The sequence below is a fragment of the Narcine bancroftii genome, chromosome 3 (assembly GCF_036971445.1).
Source record: "Narcine bancroftii isolate sNarBan1 chromosome 3, sNarBan1.hap1, whole genome shotgun sequence".
Taxonomy (NCBI): Eukaryota; Metazoa; Chordata; class Chondrichthyes; order Torpediniformes; family Narcinidae; genus Narcine; species Narcine bancroftii.
Genome location: NC_091471.1, coordinates 18,728,780 through 18,753,200, shown reverse-complemented (window position 1 = coordinate 18,753,200; position 24,421 = coordinate 18,728,780). Strand labels below are relative to the sequence as shown.

Sequence of the window (24,421 nt, the reverse complement as noted above, 5' to 3'; positions counted from 1 at the left end):
AGTTTCTCCAAAACACAGCAACATATTAAATGCACAATCATTACTTGGTGTGTGTAGCAGCATATAAAGACAACCCCAGAAATTCCACTTAAAATTTCGGTTTTGAGCTACACTCACTGTATCAGACTTATATATATCTCATTTTTTTAAATGACTTTTCTGTCTTCATCCAGTGCCATGGAGGAGGGACCGAGTTTACACTGTTTGAAGTTTTATCTTGAAACATATACATGTGATATATTTTCAGTTTTGTTCCCTTTTCTTCATTGTACTGTATTTATTATAAAAAACCAATAAAAAAGATTGAAAAAGGGAATTTGTAATTGTAATGTCAAGATCTATTGGTAATATCTGTACTATTTTAACTTTTGCCTCAGTATTAGATCGTTTCTTTCCATAAAAGAACTATACCTTGAAGCAGTGGCTTTGGAGTCTTTGCTGTGTTCTTGGTTGTCTTTAGCCCAAATAAGTGCACAAACACCAATTTTATCTCTTGATACAATGTATCCATTTTGTTGTTGCTCATGGACCACGTCTGCTATGTTCTTCTCCAGAATCAGCCAGTGTGCAGTGCCTCCTCTCATTGCGCATTAGTGAAAACTGGAGCCTTGCCAAGAAACCCTGTCTTTAAAAGTTTCAAAGTACCAGTAACAAGTCACTGCAAGATTTATTGTGATTGGGCCTGACCAGGCAGTGTAAGCAGAACGCACTCTGGTAACCTGGCTGATTGTTTACTGTTTGTCAGCTGTTGCAAATAGTGGCTGTTAGCTTTCTGTGCTAATCTGTTATTTTAAGGTATGTTAGACAGGTTTAACACACGTACACCAGGCTAGGCAACACAAGACTGTTTATTTGAGTTTTACATGCTTCTTTTATATTCCTCCCGTCCCGGGCTCCACAGGACGGGGTGGCGACGTCACTATGTATTTGCCGCTGATCCACAGGGCTGGCAGGTTTAAAATAAACAGAGTGGGGCCCCCGCGTCCTCTAGAAGGAGGCACAGCAAACCAACGTGCCGTTATTCAGCATGCAGCGTGCGGTTCATTAACCAGTTGAGTACCTAGCGGTCTGGCCTGAGGCTCTACACGTTTGCTGAAGAGTCGTGCCGGCGACGGTTCGTAATACCGTGCTGTGCGCCTGTTCGGCCCGCTACACAGCAACTACACCATTACTATTAACCCAGCTTCCCAAACGCAAGTTTAGGTAGAAAAATATTTAGCGGTAGGACCGTAGCTGTTCTCCATTGCATTAGGGTACAGTCTAAATCACAGGATATTAATGTCCAGATTTTATACATGGCATACAAGACAACCCCTGGTTTTGGGGTGGTATTTTAAAGATTCAAATGCTATCTTACATGCTGACAAATACGGGACTTTATGGATTTGTTTCTGGACTTCAGCAACACACATTGGCAATTGCCCTTCAGTTTTCTCACCAGATTGACTTGCCGAAGAAACCCCCAATGGGAACACAGCATCGAGCAGGGGAATACAAGAGACTTATCTGTAATTCCATGTCTCCAGGCAAAAGGCGAGGGTTGGGGAGCTGACAAAAATGTTGCTGTTGGTTTATTAGATGTTAAGGACCAAAACAAACACTTAAGAAAGCATGGGAACTCTATGTGCACAGACATCATAAGGAAATTTCAACAAAACTGTCTCAAATCAAATTCCCCTGGCAAGCATCTGCCAAACCTGAACATCCCCAATGTGCTGTGTTTACAATGCCTGAAACCACTCTTTTTGGTGTCACAAGAGCTGTCAGACTGAAAAGGAAATCAACATCTTGTTCCTTTGGACTATGTTCAAATTCAAGTCTACAGAGAGAAGTGGCAGCCACCAAGATTAATGTTATATTCAGAGCTACCATCTGGCCTTTGTACCAGCAACAATCTTCAGTGTGCCAGCATCAAATCCTCAGTATCTATTGCACATCACATCTGTACAAAGAATTATTCAAGAGAAATAATAGCTTTACAGCTCTACACAAAGACATGGCAGCATCTCTACTTCTTCAGATAGATATGCAGTGGAATATATGCTGACTGGCTGCATCATGGCCTTGCACGTGGGCACCAATATCTCTGAGCAAAAAAAAGGTAGAGGGCTCAGCCCAGTACATCATGGGAAAAATTCTCCCCACCCTCGAGAAAATCTACATGGAACGTTGCTGTTGGGAGAGCAGCATCAATTATCAAGGATCCACACACCCAGGACATGCTCCGTTCTCACTGCTGCCAGCAGTAAGGAGGTACAGGTGCCACAGGACTCGTACCTCCAGGTTCAGGAAGAGTTGCTAACCCTAATCTATCGAACTCCTGAACAATAGGCTCGTTCAGGGACTCATTTAAGGATTTGATTTTTGCTTGTTATTTATTACTGTATATTTATTCCTTCATCTAATTTGGCAGGGGTATGGGAACCAGAGTGATAGGGAAAAGGGTAGGGAAGATAAAGTAATGGCCAGGAAAAGTAAAATAGGAAAAGTAATGTTGGGAGGAGAAAAGTAAAAAAATCAGATGGTGCAGTGAGTTTTCGGGTCAATGTTAGTGTTAAGAAAATTACAAAGAAAAACAGTGGGCAGAAAAATCAAAAGAAAAGGTTACAGAAGTCACTAGATATTAAAAGGACAAAGAGAATAAGGGCACTTTATCTGAACGCCCGCAGTATTAGAAATAAGGTTAGTGAACTTGAGGCGCAAATCGGTACCCATGCCTATGATTTGGTCGCCATCACGGAAACATGGCTACAAGGTGACCCTAAATGGGAATTAAACTTTCAAGGGTATCAGGTGGTGCAAAGAGATAGACAGGATGGTAAGGGAGGTGGAGTTGCACTCTTAATCAAAGATGAGCTCCAGGCAGTAGTGAGGGATGATACAAGATCTAAAGAGCATAATGTTGAGTCCATTTGGGTAGAGATAAAGAATAACAAAGGGAAAAAAATATTGGTGGGTGTTATCTATCGCCCACCAAATAACAATAGTTTAGTGGCACAGGAAATAAATAGAGAGATAAGTGAGGCATGTAATAATGATACGGTAGTCGTCATGGGGGACTTTAACTTCCACATAGATTGGGAAAATCAAGTTGGTCGTGGGAGTCTGGAAGAGGACTTCATAGAATGCATCCACGATAGCTTTCTTGAGCAGCATGTGAAGGAACCCACAAGAGAAAATGCTCTCCTGGATCTAGTGTTGTGCAATGAGATAGGTAGAGTAAATGATGTAATAGTCAGAGACCATCTGGGAAATAGCGATCATAGTATGACTGAATTTCTCATTCAGATGGAAGGGGAAAGAGTTAGATCTAAAACTAATATATTATGTTTAAACAGGGATGACTACCATAGGATGAGGGAGGAATTGGGCAGAGTGGACTGGGAGCACAGGCTAATTGATGAAACAGTTGAGGAACAGTGGAAGATTTTCAAAGAAATATTTTGTAATGCTCAACAAAAATATATTCCGGTCAGGAAAAAGGGCAGCAAGGGAGGGAAAAATCAACTGTTGTTAACAAAGGAAATAAAGAAGAGTATAAAATTGAAGGCGCAGGTGTACAAGGCTGCAAAGAGTAGTGGGAAACTGGAAAATTGGGATAACTTTAAGAGACAACAAGGGGTTACAAAGCGGGTAATAATGGGAAAAAGGATTATGAAAGTAAATTGGCACAAAATATAAAAACAGAACGCAAAAAATTTTATAAAGATATAAAATGGAAGAGAGTGGCCAGAGTTAACATAGGACCCTTGGAGGATGAGAAAGGAAAACTGGTAGCAAAAAATGAGGACATGGCCAAGGCATTAAACAAATATTTTGTGTCAGTCTTCACGGTGGAAGACACGTCCAGCATGCCCAAGTGCGGAGTTAAGGATGCGAATGTTGGGGAGGGCCTTGATAAAATAGTTGTTACAAAGGAAGTAGTGATGGAGAAACTAATGGGACTAAAGCCAGACAAATCACCTGGTCCTGATGATATGCATCCAAGGGTTCTGAAGGAAATGGCAGAAGTTATAGTTGATGCATTGGTGGTCATATACCAAAATTCCTTGGATTCTGGGCAGGTCCCGGCAGTCTGGAAGACAGCAAATGTCACGCCACTTTTTAAGAAGGGATGTAGGCAGAAGACTGGAAATTATCGGCCAATTAGCTTGACGTCTGTAGTTGGAAAAAAGCTTGAAGCCGTCATTAAAGATGAAATAGTGAAACTTTTGGAACGTAAGGGTGCAATCAGACAGACGCAGCATGGTTTTAGGAAGGGAAGATCTTGTTTGACAAACTTGTTAGGATTCTTTGAGGATATAATGGGTGCGGTGGATAGAGGGGAACAGGTTGATGTTGTATATTTGGATTTCCAGAAAGCGTTTGATAAGGTGCCGCACAAGAGATTTCTCAGTAAGTTACAGGAAAGTGGACTTCGGGGGTTTATTGGCCTGGATTGAAAATTGGTTGTCTGACAGGAGGCAGAGAGTCGGAATAAATGGGAGTTTTTCAGGTTGGCAGAGAGTGGTAAGTGGGGTGCCGCAGGGGTCGGTGTTAGGCCCACAACTGTTCATCATTTACATTGATGACTTGGAAGAGGGGACAAATTGTGGTGTGGCCAAGTTTGTGGATGACACCAAATTGAGTGGAAAAGCGAATTGTAATGAGGATGTGGAGAGTCTGCAGAGGGATATAGTTAAGCTGGATGAGTGGGCAAAGGTCTGGCAGATGGAGTACAATGTTAGTAAGTGTGAGGTTATCCACTTTGGCAAGAAAAACAAAAGAGCTGAATATTATTTAAAGGGTGAAAAACTACAGCATGCTGTTGTGCAGAGGGACTTGGGAGGGCTTGTGAATGAATCGCAAAAAGTTAGGTTGCAGGTGCAGCAGGTTATTAAGAAGGCAAATGAAATGTTGGCCTTCATCGCTAGAGGAATTGAATTCAGGAGTAGGGAGGTAATGTTGCAACTGTATAAGGTACTGGTGAGACCGCACCTGGAGTACTGTGTCCAGTTCTGGTCTCCATATTTGAGGAAGGATATACTGGCTTTGGAGATGGTCCAGAGGAGGTTTACTAGGTTGATCCCTGGGATGAAGGGGTTGACATGATGAAAGATTAAATCATCTAGGATTATATTCGCTCGAGTTCAGAAGAATGAGAGGAGATCTTATAGAAACATATAGGATTATAAAGGGTATGGATAGGATAGATGTAGGAAGGTTTTTGGAACTGGCCGGGGAAACTAAAACGAGAGGACACAGTCTCAAGATTCGGGGGAGTAGATTTAGGACAGAGATGAGGAAAAATAGTTCTTCCCAGAGAGTAGTGAATGTTTGGAATTCTCTATCCAGGGAAGTGGTTGAGGCTGCCTCATTAAACATATTAAAAATTTAGTTAGATAAATTTTTACATGATAGAGGAATTAGGGGACATGGGGAGAAGGCAGGTAGGTGGAGTTAGGCCATAAATTAGATCAGCCATGATCGTATTGAATAGCGGAGCAGGCTCGATGGGCCGAATGAAGTGATAGAGGAATTAGGGGACATGTGGAGAAGGCAGGTAGGTGGAGTTAGGCCATAAATTAGATCAGCCATGATCGTATTGAATAGCGGAGCAGGCTCGATGGGCCGAATGAGGTGATAGAGGAATTAGGGGACATGGGGAGAAGGCAGGTAGGTGGAGTTAGGCCATAAATTAGATCAGCCATGATCGTATTGAATAGCGGAGCAGGCTCGATGGGCCGAATGAGGTGATAGAGGAATTAGGGGACATGGGGAGAAGGCAGGTAGGTGGAGTTAGGCCATAAATTAGATCAGCCATGATCGTATTGAATGGCGGAGCAGGCTCGATGGGCCGAATGAGGTGATAGAGGAATTAGGGGACATGGGGAGAAGGCAGGTAGGTGGAGTTAGGCCATAAATTAGATCAGCCATGATCGTATTGAATGGCGGAGCAGGCTCTATGGGCCGAATGAGGTGATAGAGGAATTAGGGGACATGGGGAGAAGGCAGGTAGGTGGAGTTAGGCCATAAATTAGATCAGCCATGATCGTATTGAATGGCGGAGCAGGCTCTATGGGCCGAATGAGGTGATAGAGGAATTAGGGGACATGGGGAGAAGGCAGGTAGGTGGAGTTAGGCCATAAATTAGATCAGCCATGATCGTATTGAATAGCGGAGCAGGCTCTATGGGCCGAATGAGGTGATAGAGGAATTAGGGGACATGGGGAGAAGGCAGGTAGGTGGAGTTAGGCCATAAATTAGATCAGCCATGATCGTATTGAATGGCGGAGCAGGCTCTATGGGCCGAATGAGGTGATAGAGGAATTAGGGGACATGGGGAGAAGGCAGGTAGGTGGAGTTAGGCCATAAATTAGATCAGCCATGATCGTATTGAATGGCGGAGCAGGCTCTATGGGCCGAATGAGGTGATAGAGGAATTAGGGGACATGGGGAGAAGGCAGGTAGGTGGAGTTAGGCCATAAATTAGATCAGCCATGATCGTATTGAATGGCGGAGCTGGCTCGATGGGCCGAATGAGGTGATAGAGGAATTAGGGGACATGGGGAGAAGGCAGGTAGGTGGAGTTAGGCCATAAATTAGATCAGCCATGATCGTATTGAATGGCGGAGCAGGCTCGATGGGCCATCTTTGGCCTACTCCTGTTCCTACTTCATATGTTCCTGTCTGCACTTGCAGTCAGTTTGTTTAGTTCTTTCCCTCTTTGAATACAGTTTACATTATCAATAAAGGAAATTTCGTCTGGTTCACAGAAAAAAGAATCTCAGAGTTGGACATGATGTCATGTATGTACTAACCAATTTTTTTGAAATTTTCAAGGAGGTTACCAAGAAAGTTGATGAAGGAAAGGCTGTGGATGTTGTCTACGTGGACTTTAGTAAGGCCTTTGACAAGGCCCCACATGGGAGGTTAGTCAGGAAGGTTCAGATGCTCAGTATTCATGATGAGGTAGTAAACTGGATTCGACATTGGCTATGTGGGAGAAGCCAGAGAGCGGTAGTGGATGATTGATTTTTAGACTGAAGGCCTGTGACTAGTAGTGTAACTTAGGCATTGGTGTTTTTGTTAATGATCTGGATGATAATGATAAATTGGATCAGCAAGATTGCAAATGACTCTAAGATTGCAGCCATTGTGGACAGCAAGGATGGCTTTCAAAGCTTGCAGAGAAATATGGACGAGCTGGAAAAATGAGCTGAAAGATGGCAGATGGAATTTCATGTAGAAAAATGTGAGTGTTGCATTTTGAAATGAAAAGCCAAAAAAGGAGATACACAGTAAATGGTAGAACACTGATGAGTGTTGTGGAACAGAAGGATCTGCAAATACAGATCCCATTTCCCTGAATGTGTCATCTCAGGTAGAAAAGGTTGCAATGAGAGCTTTTGGTATATTGGCCTTCATAAATCATAATACTGAGAACAGGAGTTGGGATGTTATATTAAAGTTGTATAGGACACTGGATAGGCCAAATTTGGAGTATTTCGTGCAAGAAGATTTACTAGAATATTACCTGAACTTCAGGAACTGAGTAACAGGGAAAGGTTAAACAGGCTAGGACTTTAATCCCTGGAGAATAGAAAAAGAGGGGTGATTTGATAGAGGAATTTAAAATTATGAGGGAGATAAACAGAGTAAATTTAAGAAAGCTTTTTCTACTGAAAGTAGGTGGTGTGATACAAACTAGAGAACACGGATTAAGGGTGAAAGAGGAAAAGTTTAGGGGGAACTTCTTCACACAGACAGTGGTGGGAGTTTGGAATGAGCTGCCAGCTGAAGTGGTGAGCTCGGGCTCAATTTTAACATTTAAAAATAATTTAGACAGGTACATGAATGGAAGGTGCATGGAGAGCTATGGACTGGGTGCAGGCCAGTGAGACGAGGCTGAATATTAGTTTGGAACAGACTTGAAGGGCCTGTTTCTGTGCTGTAATGTTCTATCGTTCTACTTTGATAATAAATTCCTGGTACTTGACATTTCCACCCTGGGGAAGTCACTCTGACCTTCGCTATGCCTCTCATAATTTTTAGTAATTCTATCAGATCATCCTTCACACTTCTATCAGGTCACCCCTCATCCTCTGATATTCCAAAAGAACCAGTTCAAGTTGATTCAACTTTTCCTTATAGCTAATACTCCAATCCTGGCAACATCCTGGTGAATCTCTTCTGCACCCTCGCCTAAGCCTCCACAATCTGTATTCGAGCGACCGGAATTGCACACAACACTCTGAATGTGGCCGAACCAAAAGTTTCATACAGCTGCAACCTGACTTCCCAGCTTTTATCATCAAAAGTTATACAGCATGAAAACAGGTCCTATGGCCCAACGTCCATGTCAAACTTGTCCTAAGCCTTATATGTCCATGTTCAACCCGTATCACTTTAAACCTTTCCTGTCCATGCCATTTAAACTTCAAAACTGTATTTGCCTCTTCAGGCAGCCCATTCCACAATGCAAAACTTAAGGGACAATTTAATAATTAATATTTTAAAGTATTTTAACCAGTTATTTATTATTAACTTACAAGATATTTTTCTGCATCATCAACATTTATTGCCCATCCGTTAGGGTTTGGTGAATCTGCTTCTTGAATCATCGTCAAAACCAGTTGAACCCAACTGATGGAAACAAACTGGCTGTATGATGTTTGACCACCCTGTGCACTTTTAGTGGTATTTTAGAGCAGCAAGATCCCTCTGAACAATGCTCCCAAAGGCAAAGGTGCTGTCATTCACTGTATACTTTCCTCTTGCTTTTGACCTTCCAACACCTCACACTTGGCCAGATTAAATCCATCTGTCATTTTCAGCCCAAATTTCCATCTGATCTCTATTCTGCAATATCCTTTTGACAACCTTTCCTTACTGTCTACAACTCATTTTCGCATTATCTGCCAACTTAAGTCATCCTTGTGGAACACCATTGGTCAATGACCTCTAATCAGAAATACACTCCTCCACCACTACCCTCTGACTTCAACAACCAAGCCTCTTTTTAATGCCACTTATCCAGACACTGTGGATGCCTGACTTTAACTTCTGGATTGGTCTAGCCTTTGTCAAATGGTTTAGATAGAAAAGTCCATAAATTAAAATGCCAGGAAGTGAATGTGATTGTCATGGACAAAAACTGCTGAAATTCATTTACAAAATGTAGATAGGAACTTAACAAGGTTTATGGACATTTAGCTAAAATATTTTGACCTTCTTCAGTTTTCACTTTCATATTGATGGAACTATTTTAGTCTCGGCATGGTCTAACTTGTGAAATTCATCAGTAATTTGGTCCACTTTCTTCTAACACGGGAGGCAGAAGGAGGACAGAGTCCCTTCATCCTCACTTTCCACCCAGCCCACTAACCTGTGTATTGGACGCGTTACCACTGCCAAGTTCAGTGCAATCCCACCAACAGCCCCACTTTATCCTTTTCACCCCTAATGTTTTCCCACAGGAATCAGCCTCTTTGAGACTCCTTGGTCTGCTCTTCTCTCCAGATCCACCCTTCCATCCCCTTAAGCATTTCCCAATGTAATCACAGAAAGTGCACAACTGGTCCCGACATCTCCCCCCTCATGTCCATTCAGTGCCACAAACAGACCTTCCAGTTGAGGCAGAGCTTTACATGCACATCGTCCAACCTGATCTGCTGCATTTAGTGTACTCCTTGTGGACTTGTCTACAAGAGCAAATGCAGATTGGTTGACTGCTTTGTCAAACATCTACAATCTGTCAGTGGGTCTCAGGTTGAACTCCCAATTGGCAATCATTTCAAATGCCCCCACCATTCCCACAAACAAAAATCTGTCCTCAGCCTCATTCACTGCCAGGATGAGGCCAAACATAAACCTGAAGAACAATGCATCATATTCCTCCTGGACAACCTTAAACCCAAAGGCAACTCATTTTAGGTAACCCAACCTCCATCTGGTCCCACTTTTAAAAAAAAATCTCTTCTTTACCTACTCCTGTTCTTATTTTTCTCTCTGACTTCACCACAACACCCCCCTTCCCCGTGGTCTCTCCACATCTCCAAACTTCCTATGACTTTTCGGTCCCTCCTGAGCTTCTTTCCCCTTTAAAAGACTTGATATCACTCCTTCCCTCAATAAGGTGTGCTGATCCAAAGCACCGACTGACCATTTTTATCCACGGGTGTCACCTGTCTCACCAAGTTCTTCTTCCAGCATTTGTTTTTGTTTCTCATTTTCATCTCATTAAAAACCATTGATAGCATTTTTTGTGTTACACATAAACCTTAACTGACTACATTTCTCTAATCCTTCCAGCACAATTTATTTGTTTCTCCCTCTTTGACTTACCTCCTGTACTGATAGAGAATGGAGATGTTCCTAAGTTAAGGTTGTAACATTACGCTGGGGGGAGTGGGCAGAACCAGCACTAACAGTTCCAAACTCATGATAGCTTGACACAACAGGCTCCTATCTACTAGCAACTAGCCACGACAGCCACGAGGCACACCTGTAGGTCTACGGAGATGTCCTGGCCTACTCAACGTGAATGTCATGAGGTAGTATGTACTGCAGATGTCATGACGCCAGGTCACCTGTTGTTTGTCTATATCAAGCCTGACAGCACGCCAAAAAATGCTGTTGCTCTTCTCTGGCTGAAACATGAGGTGTGGTCTCGTTATTCATCTTATTTCAACATGATGGCATATATCCATAACTAACATCTTCCACAAGATGCTCACTTACCTGCAAAGGTTGTGCTTAATTATTTGTTAGGATTTAATCTACTTTTAAGGATTTTGACATCAAATCATCAGGACACTGAAATATCAAAAACCAATTCAACTAATGCAGGGATTTTCATTTCAGAGATTATGCAACACTTTACCTAAACACAAGGACAGTCCTTATTTTAGAGGAAAGATTACTTCAGATTTTATTCCAAAAATCTTGGCTCCACAAATCTCAACTTCACAATCCTGCAGCGTTACATTGGATGGAAGAAAATAATCCCTGTCATAATTATTAATTGGGACAGGCTTGCTTGAGCTCCAAAATACTTTCTCAGATCTCACAAGCAGTATAATCCCAGTCTGGCAGGCAAACAAACCAAATGATAAGCCACCACTTTGCAAAGTGTAATAAATCTCACATTTCCATTCTCCGGGATAAACAAGAAAATCTGCAGATGCTATGGTCTCGCTCAGAACACAAAAATGCTGGAAAAACTCATCCGGTAACGCAGCATGCTCGGAAAATAAAATGCAGTTGGTGTTTCAGATTTGAGCCCCTTTCTTCAGGAAAGTCTGATTTTCGGGTCTCCTGAAGAAGGGTTCAGGCTCAAAACGTCAACTGCCTTTAACTTCTTATGGGCGCTGTGCAACCTGCTGAGTTTCTCCACCACTTTCCCAAACTGTGATGGAGGAGGGTTAAAAAATGGGCATAGTTAACTTCAATAGAGCACACAAGGAGAAGTAAATAAGAATTTTCATCCAGCAACAACAAGTCAATGGGCAACAGATCAACTCCTAACAGTATGCACGACAAGACAATGGAATTTAAAATGAATAATCAAATTTAAAACTGAAGATTTTTGAGTTCTTGGAGAGCTTAAAGACAGAAAAACACTTCAGCATTTAATAACAAAGAATGCAACGGCTCAAGCCAAAACATTGGTTATGTAACACTGTTTGACCTGCTGAGCTTCTCTTACACTTTCTTCAGGAAAGTCTGATTTTCGGGTCTCCTGCACTTTTACTTCAATCATGGTGTCTGCAGACTTTCTTATTTTATTCACGCAAACATTTTTACCAGGGTTTTCAAGATTTTTCTAAAAAAATGTTGATGTGTGTAAGACGGGGAAAAAAAACAGGAAAGCAGGGCTATTTTGTGAAAATGTTCAATGAATTTTATATTGAACATAGAACAGCAAGCACTGCAACAGGCCCTTGACACCATCATGCCTGTATCAACCTTGAAGCCAATCCAGCTAATTCCATCCTTAGCGAGGACACTGCGATTATAGTAAAAACACAAACACCTTAGAGGAACCACACCCCCATGCACAACAAGGACAGATTCCCCTCATTTTCACCTACCACCCCATCAGCCTCTGCCAATTCTGTAACCTACCATGTGATCCCAACACTAGACACATCTTCTCCCCTCCTCTCCTTCAGCAGGGACCTCTTCCTCATTGGCATGCTCATCCACTCTTGGCACCTAACCCTATGACTGCAAGAGAGGCTCCACTTGGGCTCACATCTCCTCCTTCACCACCTTTTGGGGCCCCAAACATTCCTTCCAAATGAAGCAATGAATTTGCAGGGGTCATCTACTGCACCTGGTGCTCCTGTTGTGGCCTTCTGTGCACCAGAGAGGCAGGACACTGACTGGGAGATCATTTCATTGAGCACCTTCTCTCTGTCCACTACAATAGTGGGGATATCTCAGTGGCAACCCATTTCAAATCCCATTCCTAAGCTTACTTGTCTGACCATGGTTTCACGCACTGCCAGATAGAGACGACTCGCAAATTTGAGGAACAACATCTCATATTCTGTTTCAGCACCCTCCAGCAAGATGGCATGAACATTAACTTTGCCGTTAGCCCTCAACCCCCCTCCCTGGTCTCCATGTTTCCTTTCTTCTTGATCTCCCCTTTCCACATCTCCTATCACCCAGCTCTGCATTCAAAGTCACTACTAATCAATTCTCACCTTTCCTCTCCTGTCAAACCCATGTCCAATTATAGCTTTTTGTCTATCGGTATGTGCTCCTCCCCCTGCCTTTTCTTCCCTCCTCTCAGGCTTTTTTATTCAGGCATCTGCTTGCTTTTTACTCATTTCTTGAAGAAGGGCTTAGCCCTGAACCATTGGCGATATATTTTACCACCCATGGACCCTGAGTTCTTAGACTCCTGCTCTACCCACTTTACACCTATGGCTCGGTACGACAATAACACCATCTACAAATTTGCCGACAATACCATGGTAGCGGGTTGTATAAAGGAAGGGGATGAGTCAACATACAGGATGGAGGCTGAAAACTTGGCTGAATGGTGCACCAACAAACTTGCACTCAATACCACCAAAACTAAGCAGCTGATTGTTGACTTCAGGAAAGGAAAGCCAGAGGTGTACAATCCAGTGATCATTGGGGGATCAGAGGTGGAGAGGGTGAGAAAATTTAAGTTCTTGGGAGTTATTATCTTGGAGGATCTTTCCTGGACCCAACATACCAATGGCATCATGAAGAAAGCACGTCAACTCCTCTGCTTTCTCAGGAGTTTGTGGATGACACCAGAAACCCTGACAAATTTCTACAGAGGAGTGGTGGAAAGTGTACTGAGCAGCTGCATCACGGTCTAGTATGGGAACACCAATACCCCTGAATATAAAGCCCTCCAAAAGGTGGTGAACACAGCCTAGGACATCACAGGCAAAAGCCTCCCCACTATTGAGTGCATCTTTAGGAAACGCTGTCATTGGAGAGCAGCAGGACTCATCAAAACTCCACATGCTCTGTTCTCACTTCTGCCATCAGGAAAGAGGTACAGGTAACACAAGACTTGCACCACCAGGTCACGTGATGCTGTGAAGCTGGGAGGACATGCCCTAAAGAGCTCCTGTTAAAAAGCTTCAAAACAGGGAAAATTGGCCCAAATAAAATATTTAAAAACTTACCCATGCTGAGGCAACGTGGTCAAGAAGAGCAGGAGGCAGGCGAATGAGGAGCAGGACCAGCTAGAAACACTGGAAACTGAGTTAAGGGGAGGGCAATGAGGCACACAGAGGAGCAGAGGGACCTTGGGGTTATGGTACAGAGTTCACTGAAGGTGGACTCCCATGTAGATAAGGTGGTTAAGAAGGCATATGGTATGCTGGCCTTCATAAATCATAGTATAGAGTATAGGAGCTGGGAGGTGATGCTCCAGCTGTTTAAGGCATTGGTGAGGAGTACCGTGCTCAGTTCTGGTCTCCAAATTATAGAAAGGATATTAATAAGGTGGAGAGGGTGCAGAGAAGGTTTACAAGGATGTTGCCTGGCTTACAGTATTTGGATTAAAGAGAGAAATTAAGGAGACTGGGACTTTATTCATTGGAACGTAGATGACTGAGAGGGGACTTGATAGAGGTATTTAAAATTATGAAAGGAATGGATAGACTAGACATAAACAGACTCTTTCCCCTGAGGGCGGGGGAGGTTGGAACAAGAGGCCACGAGTTAAGAGTAAGGGGGAAACACTTTAGGAGAATTATTAGAGGTGGCTTTTTCACTCAGCGAGTGGTGGCAAATGGAATGATCTTCCAAATGAGAGAGTTGCGGCAGGGTCCCTTCTGTCATTTAAGAGAAGGTTAAATGTGTATATGGAGGTGAGGGGGTTGGAGGGTTATTGGCAGAGAGAGGGAGGTTTGAGCTAGTGGAGTTGTTCTCGTGAACCGGTGGGGACTCGAAAGGCCGACATGGCCTATTTCCACTCCGTAAATGGTTATATGGTTATAAACTTAAAAGGGAATTGGTGGGGTAAGTGTTCTCCTCCTCCTTTGGTTCCAAAGCTAGAGGGGTAGCCATTTTAATACACAAAAGGGTCTGGATGGTGGTGAGTGGTGATGTAACAGATTTGTAATGTTGCACTGCCAACTATATTTAGAACCATGGACGCTACTAAACTTTTATGTCCCAAACTTTGAGGATGAGCAGTTTACACAAAATGCCTTCCTGAGGGTGGCAGAATATATTGATGGGTGGTGACCTGAACTTTTGCCTGGACCCCATTCTTGATAAGACAACAAAAACACTGGTAAGATGCAAAGCAGAAAAAAAAACAACTCTGGAAAGAATTAAATATGATAGACATATGGAGACAGAGGAACCCACAGGCTGGGGGTCATTCCTTTTATTCGAAGCCTCATGATTCCTACACTAGAATTGACTATTTTTTGATGTCTGCCTGGTTGGAGAACAGAGTCCTTGAATCGGAATACTTAGCAAGACTAGAATCGGATCACTCACTGTTAATTTTACAGATAACAATGCCTGAAAAACATTTGCATTTAGATGGTATTTTAATGCTAAAGAAAAGACCTAAGGGAGTTAGAGAGATTGGAACAGGAGATCACAAAATTAGAAAAAGAATACCAAAGTCCGGGATCAAATGAGAAATATCAGGAATTGGAAAACAAGAAACTTAAATATAATACTCTGCAAACATACAGAGTGGAAAAAATGCTCTTGAAATCCAAACAAAGATATTATGAAGTAGATGAAAAAAACACACAACTGAGAGCAGAGGAAACTCAACGGACAATTAATGTGATTCAGTTGGGGCCAGACTCGATAACACACATCCTGAAAGAAATTAATGACACCTTTAAAGCTTATCATGAAAAATTATATAAATCCAAGGCGCCAAGAGATATGATTAAAATTGAAGAGTTTTTGGTGAGGACTGAGCTGCCAAGACTGGTCCAAGAAGACCAGGAATTAGATGCCCTACTCTTTAAGGAGGAAAGTGAACAGGCCCTGGGAACTTTACAAACAAACAAGTCTCCAGGAGAGGATGATTTCCCCCCCACCACCCCAAGTTCTTTCAAGAATTTAAAGATTTACTAATACCACTATTAATGGGGGTAATGGACCAGGCGATGGAGTTGCAAACTCTCCCAGAGTCTTTCTCAACAGCCATTGTTGTGGTGATGCCCATAAAAAACAGGGACCCAACAAAGCCATCCTCGTACAGACCCATATCACTACTAAATATAGACTACAAAATAATAGCCAAGGCACTGGCCAACAGGTTTAATCAATATCTCCTTAAACTGATAAACCCGGGTCAAGTGGGCTTTATCAGGAAAAGGCACTCCGCCAATAATTTAAATAGACTGCTCAATATTATTCATTTGGCGCAAACAAAGCAAGATTCAAAAATAGTAGTCTCACTGGATGCGGAAAAGGCTTTGATCGGCAAGAGTGACCCTTTCTTTTCAAAGTTTTGGAAAAATTTGGAATGGGCCAAGCATTTGTCAACTGGGTAAAAACATTGTACGACAATCCATGGGCAAAAGTCAGTACAAACGGGTAAGCATCACCAACATTACTCTTTAGTAAATCCAGTAGGCAGGGAGGCACCCTGTCGCCAGGGCTGTTTGTTCTAGCAATTGAACCATTGGCAGAGACTATTAGAGGAAGACCCATTGATGAAGGGATTCAAAATGGGTCAATATGTACAGATGTACTTGACAGGCCCGGCCAGGTTCTTGCCAAAGCTGCTCGCCATACTGGAGGACTACGGTACAATATCAGGCTACAAGGCCAATATAGAGAAAATTAATATTATGGCATTGAATAAATTTAAATATGAAGAACACCAAAAAAATAATAATTTCAGTTGGCAGACAGGAGCCATAAAGTACCTAGGAATAAAGATTGATAACAATTTGGAAAACCTATATAAACTTAACTACCCCCCTATGCTTGAGAAGACCAAGGAAGATCTGACCAGGTGAAGGGACCTGCCCATTACTCTAATGGAGAGGGTCAAATGCATAAAGATGAAGGTAATCCGAGGTCTTCAACACCTCTTCCAATCATTGCCAATTCCACTCCCGCATTTTTAAAAAAACGCTGAATGACAACATAAGAAAATTTATTTAGAATGGGTAAGTACCCAGAATAGCCTTAAAGAAATTGACATGGGACTACAGCCTGGGAGGGTTAAAATTTCCTGATTTAAAGAAATATTATCTAGCAGTCCAGTTGAGGTTCCTCACATCTTTCTTTGAAGAGAGGGAGACACCCACCTGGGTGCAAATGGGATTACATGCAATGGGGGAGGAGACGGTGAAGGATTTCATATACAAATGGGACTCCAAATCAATAACAAAAAAAAAGAGTAATCCCGTACTGAAACACCTAATCAAAATTTGGTACAAAATTATCGAAAGCACGGGGAAAAAATGGAAATTTCACCTAATGCACCATTGACTCAAAAGGAGTTGATGCCCATGAATAAGGGCAACAAAATTTTGGAGATTTGGCACCGACAGAGGATCCAATATATTAAGGACTGCTACAAAGGGAGACAACTTATGTCCTTCGAACACCTAAGTGGCAAATCCGATTTGTCCTACAGGACCTTTCACGGTTTTCTCCAATTAAGATCATTCCTGAGGGACAGGTGCAATCATCCCGCCTGTGCCTAGTGAGGTTGAGAGGTTGCTTCGACAGGGAAATGCGCTTAAATTTATATCAAGAATGTACTCTGTTCTCCAAGCTGAAAGCGATCAAAGGAAAGATGGGAGTCGGACCTGGGAATCACAATTGACGAAAGATGCTGGTCAGATTGGTGCAAGGACAGTATCACAACAATCATTAATTTTAGATAGAGAATGGTTCAGTACAATTTTTTGCTCCGTGTCTACCTCACACCCCAAAAAATTCACAAAACAAAACCAGAGGTGCCAGAAACATACTTCAGATGTGGAATGGAGCAAGGAACATTCCTTCATTCAACTTAGTCCTGCGTAAAGGTAGCCTCATTCTGGCAAGATTTGGCTTACATACTAACCAAAATAATGAAGGTAACCTTCCTGCCGGACCCTATCTACTATGGAAACTTTATGGATATAGACTACAAAATGACTAAATTCCAAATTCAATTTACATTTATATCCCTGGCCACAGCAAAAAAATGCATACCAATGAACCGTAAATCCAACTCTTCTCATCAGCAAGTGGGGTACCAAGATGCACAGCTGTATTCCCATGGAAAAAATTACCTATAATCTTAGAAACCGACATAGCACCTTCTTTGTAATATGGCAACCATGTCTGGAATATATTGGAGCACGGCTGTAGCCACTCCCCAGCAAAAAGGTTTACAAAGAACTGCTAACAGATAGATTCAGAAAAGTGCCTGTACAAAAGGATGGGCCCATGGTCTCTATAGACACAGATGGGAAATGCTGATGTCAGATTCAGCCTTTGTTTCTTCTCTTTGTTCTTTTCCTTTTCTAAGTATTTTTTAGTTTGTATCAAATCTATCTTTTTTCTTGGGGGGAGGGTTGGGGGGTGAAAACGGGGGAGGGAGAGACATCGTAAATCACTGGATAAAAATGACATGGTCTGTAACAACCAGTGATGTACTCTCCTGTTTAAGATGGAAAATCAAAAATAAAGTATTTTTTTAAAAAAAGACTCGCACCACCAGGTTCAGGAACAGCTGCTACCCTTCCACCATCAGAATCCCCAATGACAAACTCAATCATTAGGCCTTTTCATAGTCGGTCTAAGCATGGAGGATGTCTTAAAAGCTGAATTAAGAATATTTCTTACCTTTTCATGCAGGCCCAGAAAAGTCTGCTCTGATGTTCCCTTTGAGCCTGGAGGCAGCTGGGGCATTGATATAGTGTTCAGGAGGCATGCTACTAGTGCCATGATGCCATACATATGTGCTGAGCAATGGCTGATTTCGATACCCACAATCCTCCACACATTTGGAACTGCTCTGCGTTTCTCAGAGGATCCAGCTGCGTGGAGGATTATGGGTAGGGTAGACGGCCATTGCTCTGATGCATATTGAGCCGCTGGCGCCGATGAGTGGCCCCGAAAGCCGAAGAAGCCCGGTGAGGAGCTGGAGGCTGGAGGGGCCAGTGTGGCTGTCGTAGCCAGCCCCGGCTGCCCCCTGAAGGCTCAGCCCTCACTGCCCTCATAGCCCCTGTTGGCCCACGCCAGCCGCCCCTGCCCTAAGGTTAAGGAGGAAGAGGGTGAGTGAGTGGGAGAGAGATAAGTGAGATGTGATATCATTGTGATATCATCAACCCGCCCTCTAGCCAGCCGCTTATAGCGGGATTACATTCATGCTGGGTGGTGGAGCGCTACAAGAATCCCAAGAAGGATTCAAGTCGGTGCCTTGGAGCCAGCCAGGGCGCATTCATGCAGGTAAGTTTCCCGATGTAAGGTCGGAGAATCTCTGCCTTTACGCTTGGGTATTTTGACTTAATGAAAGTGTCTAGTGACACATTTAAGGACACTTACTTGTGCACTTTATTAATATTCTTTTGTGCTCTCTGTATTGCACAGCCAGTTTGTTTACATTTGTTATCCATTTACAGTTCTTTTATTTGTTTACACGTTTATGCTGTGTACAGTTTATTTTTTGTACTACCAATTAGTGATAGTTCTGTTGCGCCCACAGGAAAAAGGAATCTCAGGGTTGTATGTGATGTCATGTATGTACTCTAACAATAAATCTGAAATCTAAATCTAGAGTTCCTAGAGCATTTTTGTGTTTTAATACCACCCTTATCTTATTCAAATAACAACATTCATTGAAACCTGACAGACAGCTCAGGAGTGTGCAAAGGAATTTAAAACAACATAGTATGACTTTTGTTTCTTGGATGCCCTTGCTCTACAGTTGCCCTTGCTCTACAGTTGTATAATCTTCCAATTATACAATTGATCAACTGACCTCAGCTGAAATCTCCATAATATTAAAAATGCAAAACACTTCAAACATATTGTTTACATTTACCTACTGTTCATCCAATATCCACAGATATCCACACAGTAAGACGCTCTGCAGATAAGACATTAAAAGCATGCTTTCTTTCAAAAGATACTGCTTTTTAAGAGTCCAGTAGATTAAGGGGGGGGGGGGGGAATGGCTCAAACAGGGTTTACAGTCTTACAGGCAACACCAATATATAGCTTTGGACTCCAAAAGAACTTCCCCCAATAAAGCAACAAAAACAGAAAATGGTGAAAACAGCCAGCAGGTATGGCAGCATCTGTAGAAAGAGATAAAAACACAAAGCTGGAGAAACTCAGCAGGTTAATTAGTGTACTTTATACAGCAAAGATAAAGATATGTAAGCAGTGATTAGGACTTGAGGCCTTCATCTGAGAAAGAGGAACAGAGTTAACATTTTAGGTTGAAGCCCTGTGCTCTTCAATTTGAAATGTCAACTTTCCTTTTCTTTCCACTGAAGCTGACAGATCTGCTAAGATTTTTTACCTATGCTCATTAAATCTTGGGTTTTTTGTCATTACCATCCTCCCTTTCTGTTCACATTAATAATTTTTCTCTGCTCTGTTCTGAGAACATCTCCTCTCCTTAGCCCTCTCCAATTCTCTGGCTCTCAATATTATTCAGCTGTCTCCTCATGGCAATCACCACCACTCCCTTTCTTTCAGCCCCACTATCCTTGTGCACTCCCACTACTACAATATTTCAAGAATCCCTGGAAGAAATCCAATAGCAGTCAAATATAAATCAGGGATTATTGCCGTGGACACATCTGCCTCAGTCATTTCAAGTGCATTCTATTAAGTGTAGCCTGAACAAACAATTTGTTTTAAACTTTCCTTTTATCCTAGAGACTCTGGGTCTCATGCTACAAATGGCAGGCCTCCAGTCTCACATTACACGGTCATTCTTTATGCACACCACCAAATAGTTCACAAAGCAACAGTTCAGAACAGCCTTTGGCTGTATACAACCACTGGTTGCAAAGGAAGTCTCTTGAGTAGTGATCTCCAGGGAAATCTGCCTGAAAATCTTCTTCACCTCTACAAGGGTCTTTCAGCTGCAGTGACTCTCACTGACATCCCAGCTATGAACACAATTCAACACAATATCAGTATTCATTGCCCAACCATAGGAAATTAGTAAAGCCAATTTATTTGCATTTTAGCAAAAAAATGGTTAGCTATAGCTCACTGCCTAGCACTCTTGCTGATGGATTGTGTTTCAAGTGATTAGAATGGAAAGCTTGAGTACCAATAAATGTCGAGCGAGAATTTAGAATTGGCATTGCTACGCAGGTAGAGATGGCGCCAAACGGAAGAAATGCTAATCCATCATTTTGTTTGACCTTTTAAAGCAGTGGTTTTCAACCTTTTTCTTTCCACTCACACACCACTTTAAGTAGTCCCTATGCCATCGGTGCTCTGTGATTAGTAAGGATTGCTTAAGGTAGGATGTGAGTGGGATGGGAAGGTTGAGAACCACTGTTTTAATCGGACCTGACTGACTCGTTATGTGCACGTTATGTTCCATAACTCCAAAGGAAATGGGCCAATGACAATTTTTCTCACGCAAAATATTTCATTAACAATTGGGTCTAGAGCAGTGATTCTACACTTTCCCTTTCCATGCACATACCACCTCAAGCAATCCCTAACTAATCACAAAGTGCTGATAGCATAGGGATTACTTAAAGTAGTACTTGAGTGGAAAGAAAAAGATTGAGAACCCCTGTTTTAAAGGATCACATGGTACAGCTTTGACGAATAGGAGAGATGCTCTATCTCAAATCCTCCCCTGACCAATGGCATTCAATTTCTGGTAATGTTCATTGTTGTGTCTGTGGGAGCTTGCTGAGTCCAAAATGACTGCAGCATTTCAACAGTGCCTGTAGCTCAAAGTTTTCATTGGGCTGTTAAAGCTCTTTATAAACAATAGACAATAGACAATAGGAGCTGGAGTAGGCCCTTCGGCCCATCGAGCCAGCACCGCCATTTTACAGATCATGGCTGATCACTACCATCAGTACCCCTTTCCAGCCTTATCCCCATAACCCTTAACTCCTTTGCCCACTAGAGTCTTATCTAACTCTCTTTTGAACATAATCAGAGAATCTGCCTCAACCACCCTCTGTGGCAGAGCATTCCACAGATTCACACTTCTTCAACAGAGTGCAAGCATTACATTGAACCATACAGCACAAGAACAGGCTCTTCGTCCTACGTCTGCACTGAACATGATGCCTACTTCAAAACTTGGCTGCTTGTACCTGATGCAGATCTCTCTCTTCCCAGATTATTTATGTGTCTATTGAGAAGTCTCTTCAATGCTACAATTGTATCTGCTTCCACCACTAATTCTAGCTGTCCGTTCTAGGCACCCACCACAAAATATGTCTTAATTTCAATTATCTTTCTCGCTATCATTCTGATTCAAGAAAGGTCTTTGTGGAGTCATCCAGCAAGAGGGTCCTTCTGCACCCACATCCATTCCTGTGATCGTAGCTATCAACATTAAATGCATTTCCCAGACTTATCCCAAACCCTTCACTGCCAGGACATTTCAAGTGCTCATCCGAACACAATGTCAGAGGACCTGCCTCCACCATCCCAATGGTCACCGAGTTTCAGGTCTCAGCCACAGTACAGGTGGCGAGAAATGGAAAATTCTGGAAATAGAGTAAAATCCGAAAGTGTGCAGACATCGCGGTGGAAGTAAGCACACAATGCTGGAGAAACTCAACCGATCAAACAGTCTATTTTATATAGCAAAGATCACTTGATGAAGGGCTCAAGCCCAAAATGTGGGTTATGTATCTTTATCTTTGCACAATAAAGTAGGCTATTTGTCTGGCTGAGTTTTCCAGCATTGTGTTTTTATTTTAAATGCTGGAAATTCTCAGCAGGTCGGGCTACACCTGTGGGAAGAGAAGCACATTGAATGCTCCAGTTCAAAGACCTTTCGACTGACCTGAAACTTTAACACCGTTCTTTCCATGCAGATGCAGCCTGACCTGCTGAGCATTCCTGGTTTTTTATTTTTTAATTTTTACTTTAGCATTCCAGCATTAGCAATTTTTGTTTTCATTTTCACTGCAATTGCTCGTTGTTTTCGGTCCGCAAGGTAATTTTGCATCCAATTTACCAAACTGCCCAAGGCCTTTGACTTCAGTCCAGTATTCCATTCAGGAACTTGCCAAAGATCTTATGGAAATCCACTTATCACTCTACCCTTACCAATACATTGCAAAATATTCAATCCCAATGAGTCAGAAAGACATCCCCATGCTGAGTTTTCCCGATCAACCCATCGCTCTCTTTGAAGATTGATTCTGTCTCAGAATGCTTTCCAGTATTTTCCTTACCACTCATGTTAGATTAACAGAAACTCTTATGGAGAAAATAGTGCATGTACCATATTGTGCCGTTGCAAGTATTCTGCTGCACTCTCCTCAGCACTGCCTCCAATCTCTCCTATTAAAATGATGCCTTCTGTTTTTGGGTCCTTCAGGAAGACTTCGAGGCAATCAATGAAATCTGTTCCGTTGAAGGGGTCCCCACCAATTCCTAGAATTGAGAAACAAAGTCACCAAAATGACTGGGTACTTCTTCACAACAATTTAAGATCATAAACCCGGCCTTTAAGGAACAATCTCAACATTTGGTTTGGTTGAAAGTTGTCGATCAAGTCTCACTTCCCACCTGCAAAGACTACCGAGCAAGGATTGAATCATGAAAAACTCTGGCTGACGGCCGATAGTTAACTGCAGGATTAATGTGTTATATGCAAGATAAAGTATAGCACGTTACAGCTCAGCCTTTCAGCCCACGATGTTGTGTCGAGCCACGTACATTAAAAAAAACCCTCCCTACCTCTTAAACATCTACTTTTCTTTCACCCATATGCCTGTCAAAAGAGTCTCTGAAATGCCCCTATTGCTCCAGCCTTTCCCACCACCCTGGCAATGAATTCCAGCACCCACAACTCTGTGCAAAAAATGTACCACTGATGTCTCCCGCAAGCCTTCCTCCCTTCACTTGTACAGATGTCCGATGGTGTTTGCTATTCTCCCCCCCCCGGGAAATAGGTGCTGGCTGCCTACCTTATCTATGTCTCTTATAATCTTGTAGACCCCCCCCCCCCATTAAGTCAACTCTCACCCTTCTTCGCTCCAAAGAGAAAATCCCTACATCTGCTAAACTTGCCTCATAAGACTTATTTTCCAATCCAGGCCACATCCTGGCCAATCTCCTCTGCAGCCTCTCCATCTTTCCTATGAGGTGGTGACCAGAACTGAACACAAAGATAATTTTTTAAGGTACAACATCACCTCACGACTCCTGAACTCAATCTCCCAACTAATGAAGCTCAGCTTAACTATCCTGTCTACCTGCATGGCAACCTTGAGAGTTATGTGCAAAGATGAAGGAAGCTGTGGAGAACTGAATTCTGTCATGAGAGACCACTATCAATCATTCCTCAGCATCTTATATCTAACATGCTCTCAAACAAGCAGCAATCAGACAAACGTTAATTGTCATGGAGTGATGCACCATGGGAAATACCCTTTGGCATCTCTCGCCATCCTGACAGTTTGGGATTCTGAGCGAGTCCTATTTGCCTGCACCCGGATTCATCCCTCTCAAACCTCTTATCCATATATCTGTCCAAATGTCTTTTGGACATCATACCCACGGGCTTCCTCTAGCAGCTCATTCCAGATGTGGTCTACCCTCTGTAAGAAAGTAGCCTCTCAGATTTGGCCTGCCATAAATGTCCATCAAATATGCTGTGTATTCTTGCCTCCAACTTGCTACCCATCCCCTTACTTGTAAACTGCCTTACCCAATCAATCTCTGCAAATTCCCACCTAATGACTCCAAAAGTGGTCTTACCCCTCCTAAGGAACTTAAC

The 24,421-nt window shown here is 42.5% G+C and overlaps 1 protein-coding gene across 1 annotated transcript in view; it reads right to left on the bottom strand.

Annotated features, from left to right (window-relative positions):
• Positions 1-24,421, bottom strand: part of suclg1 (succinate-CoA ligase GDP/ADP-forming subunit alph) — a 129,617-nt gene that overhangs the window by 38,668 nt on the left and 66,528 nt on the right. Inside the window, exon 7 of the mRNA XM_069923541.1 lies at positions 22,922-23,073. Coding sequence (XP_069779642.1) covers positions 22,922-23,073 — 152 coding nt within the window. The remainder of the gene's footprint in view (positions 1-22,921; positions 23,074-24,421) is intronic.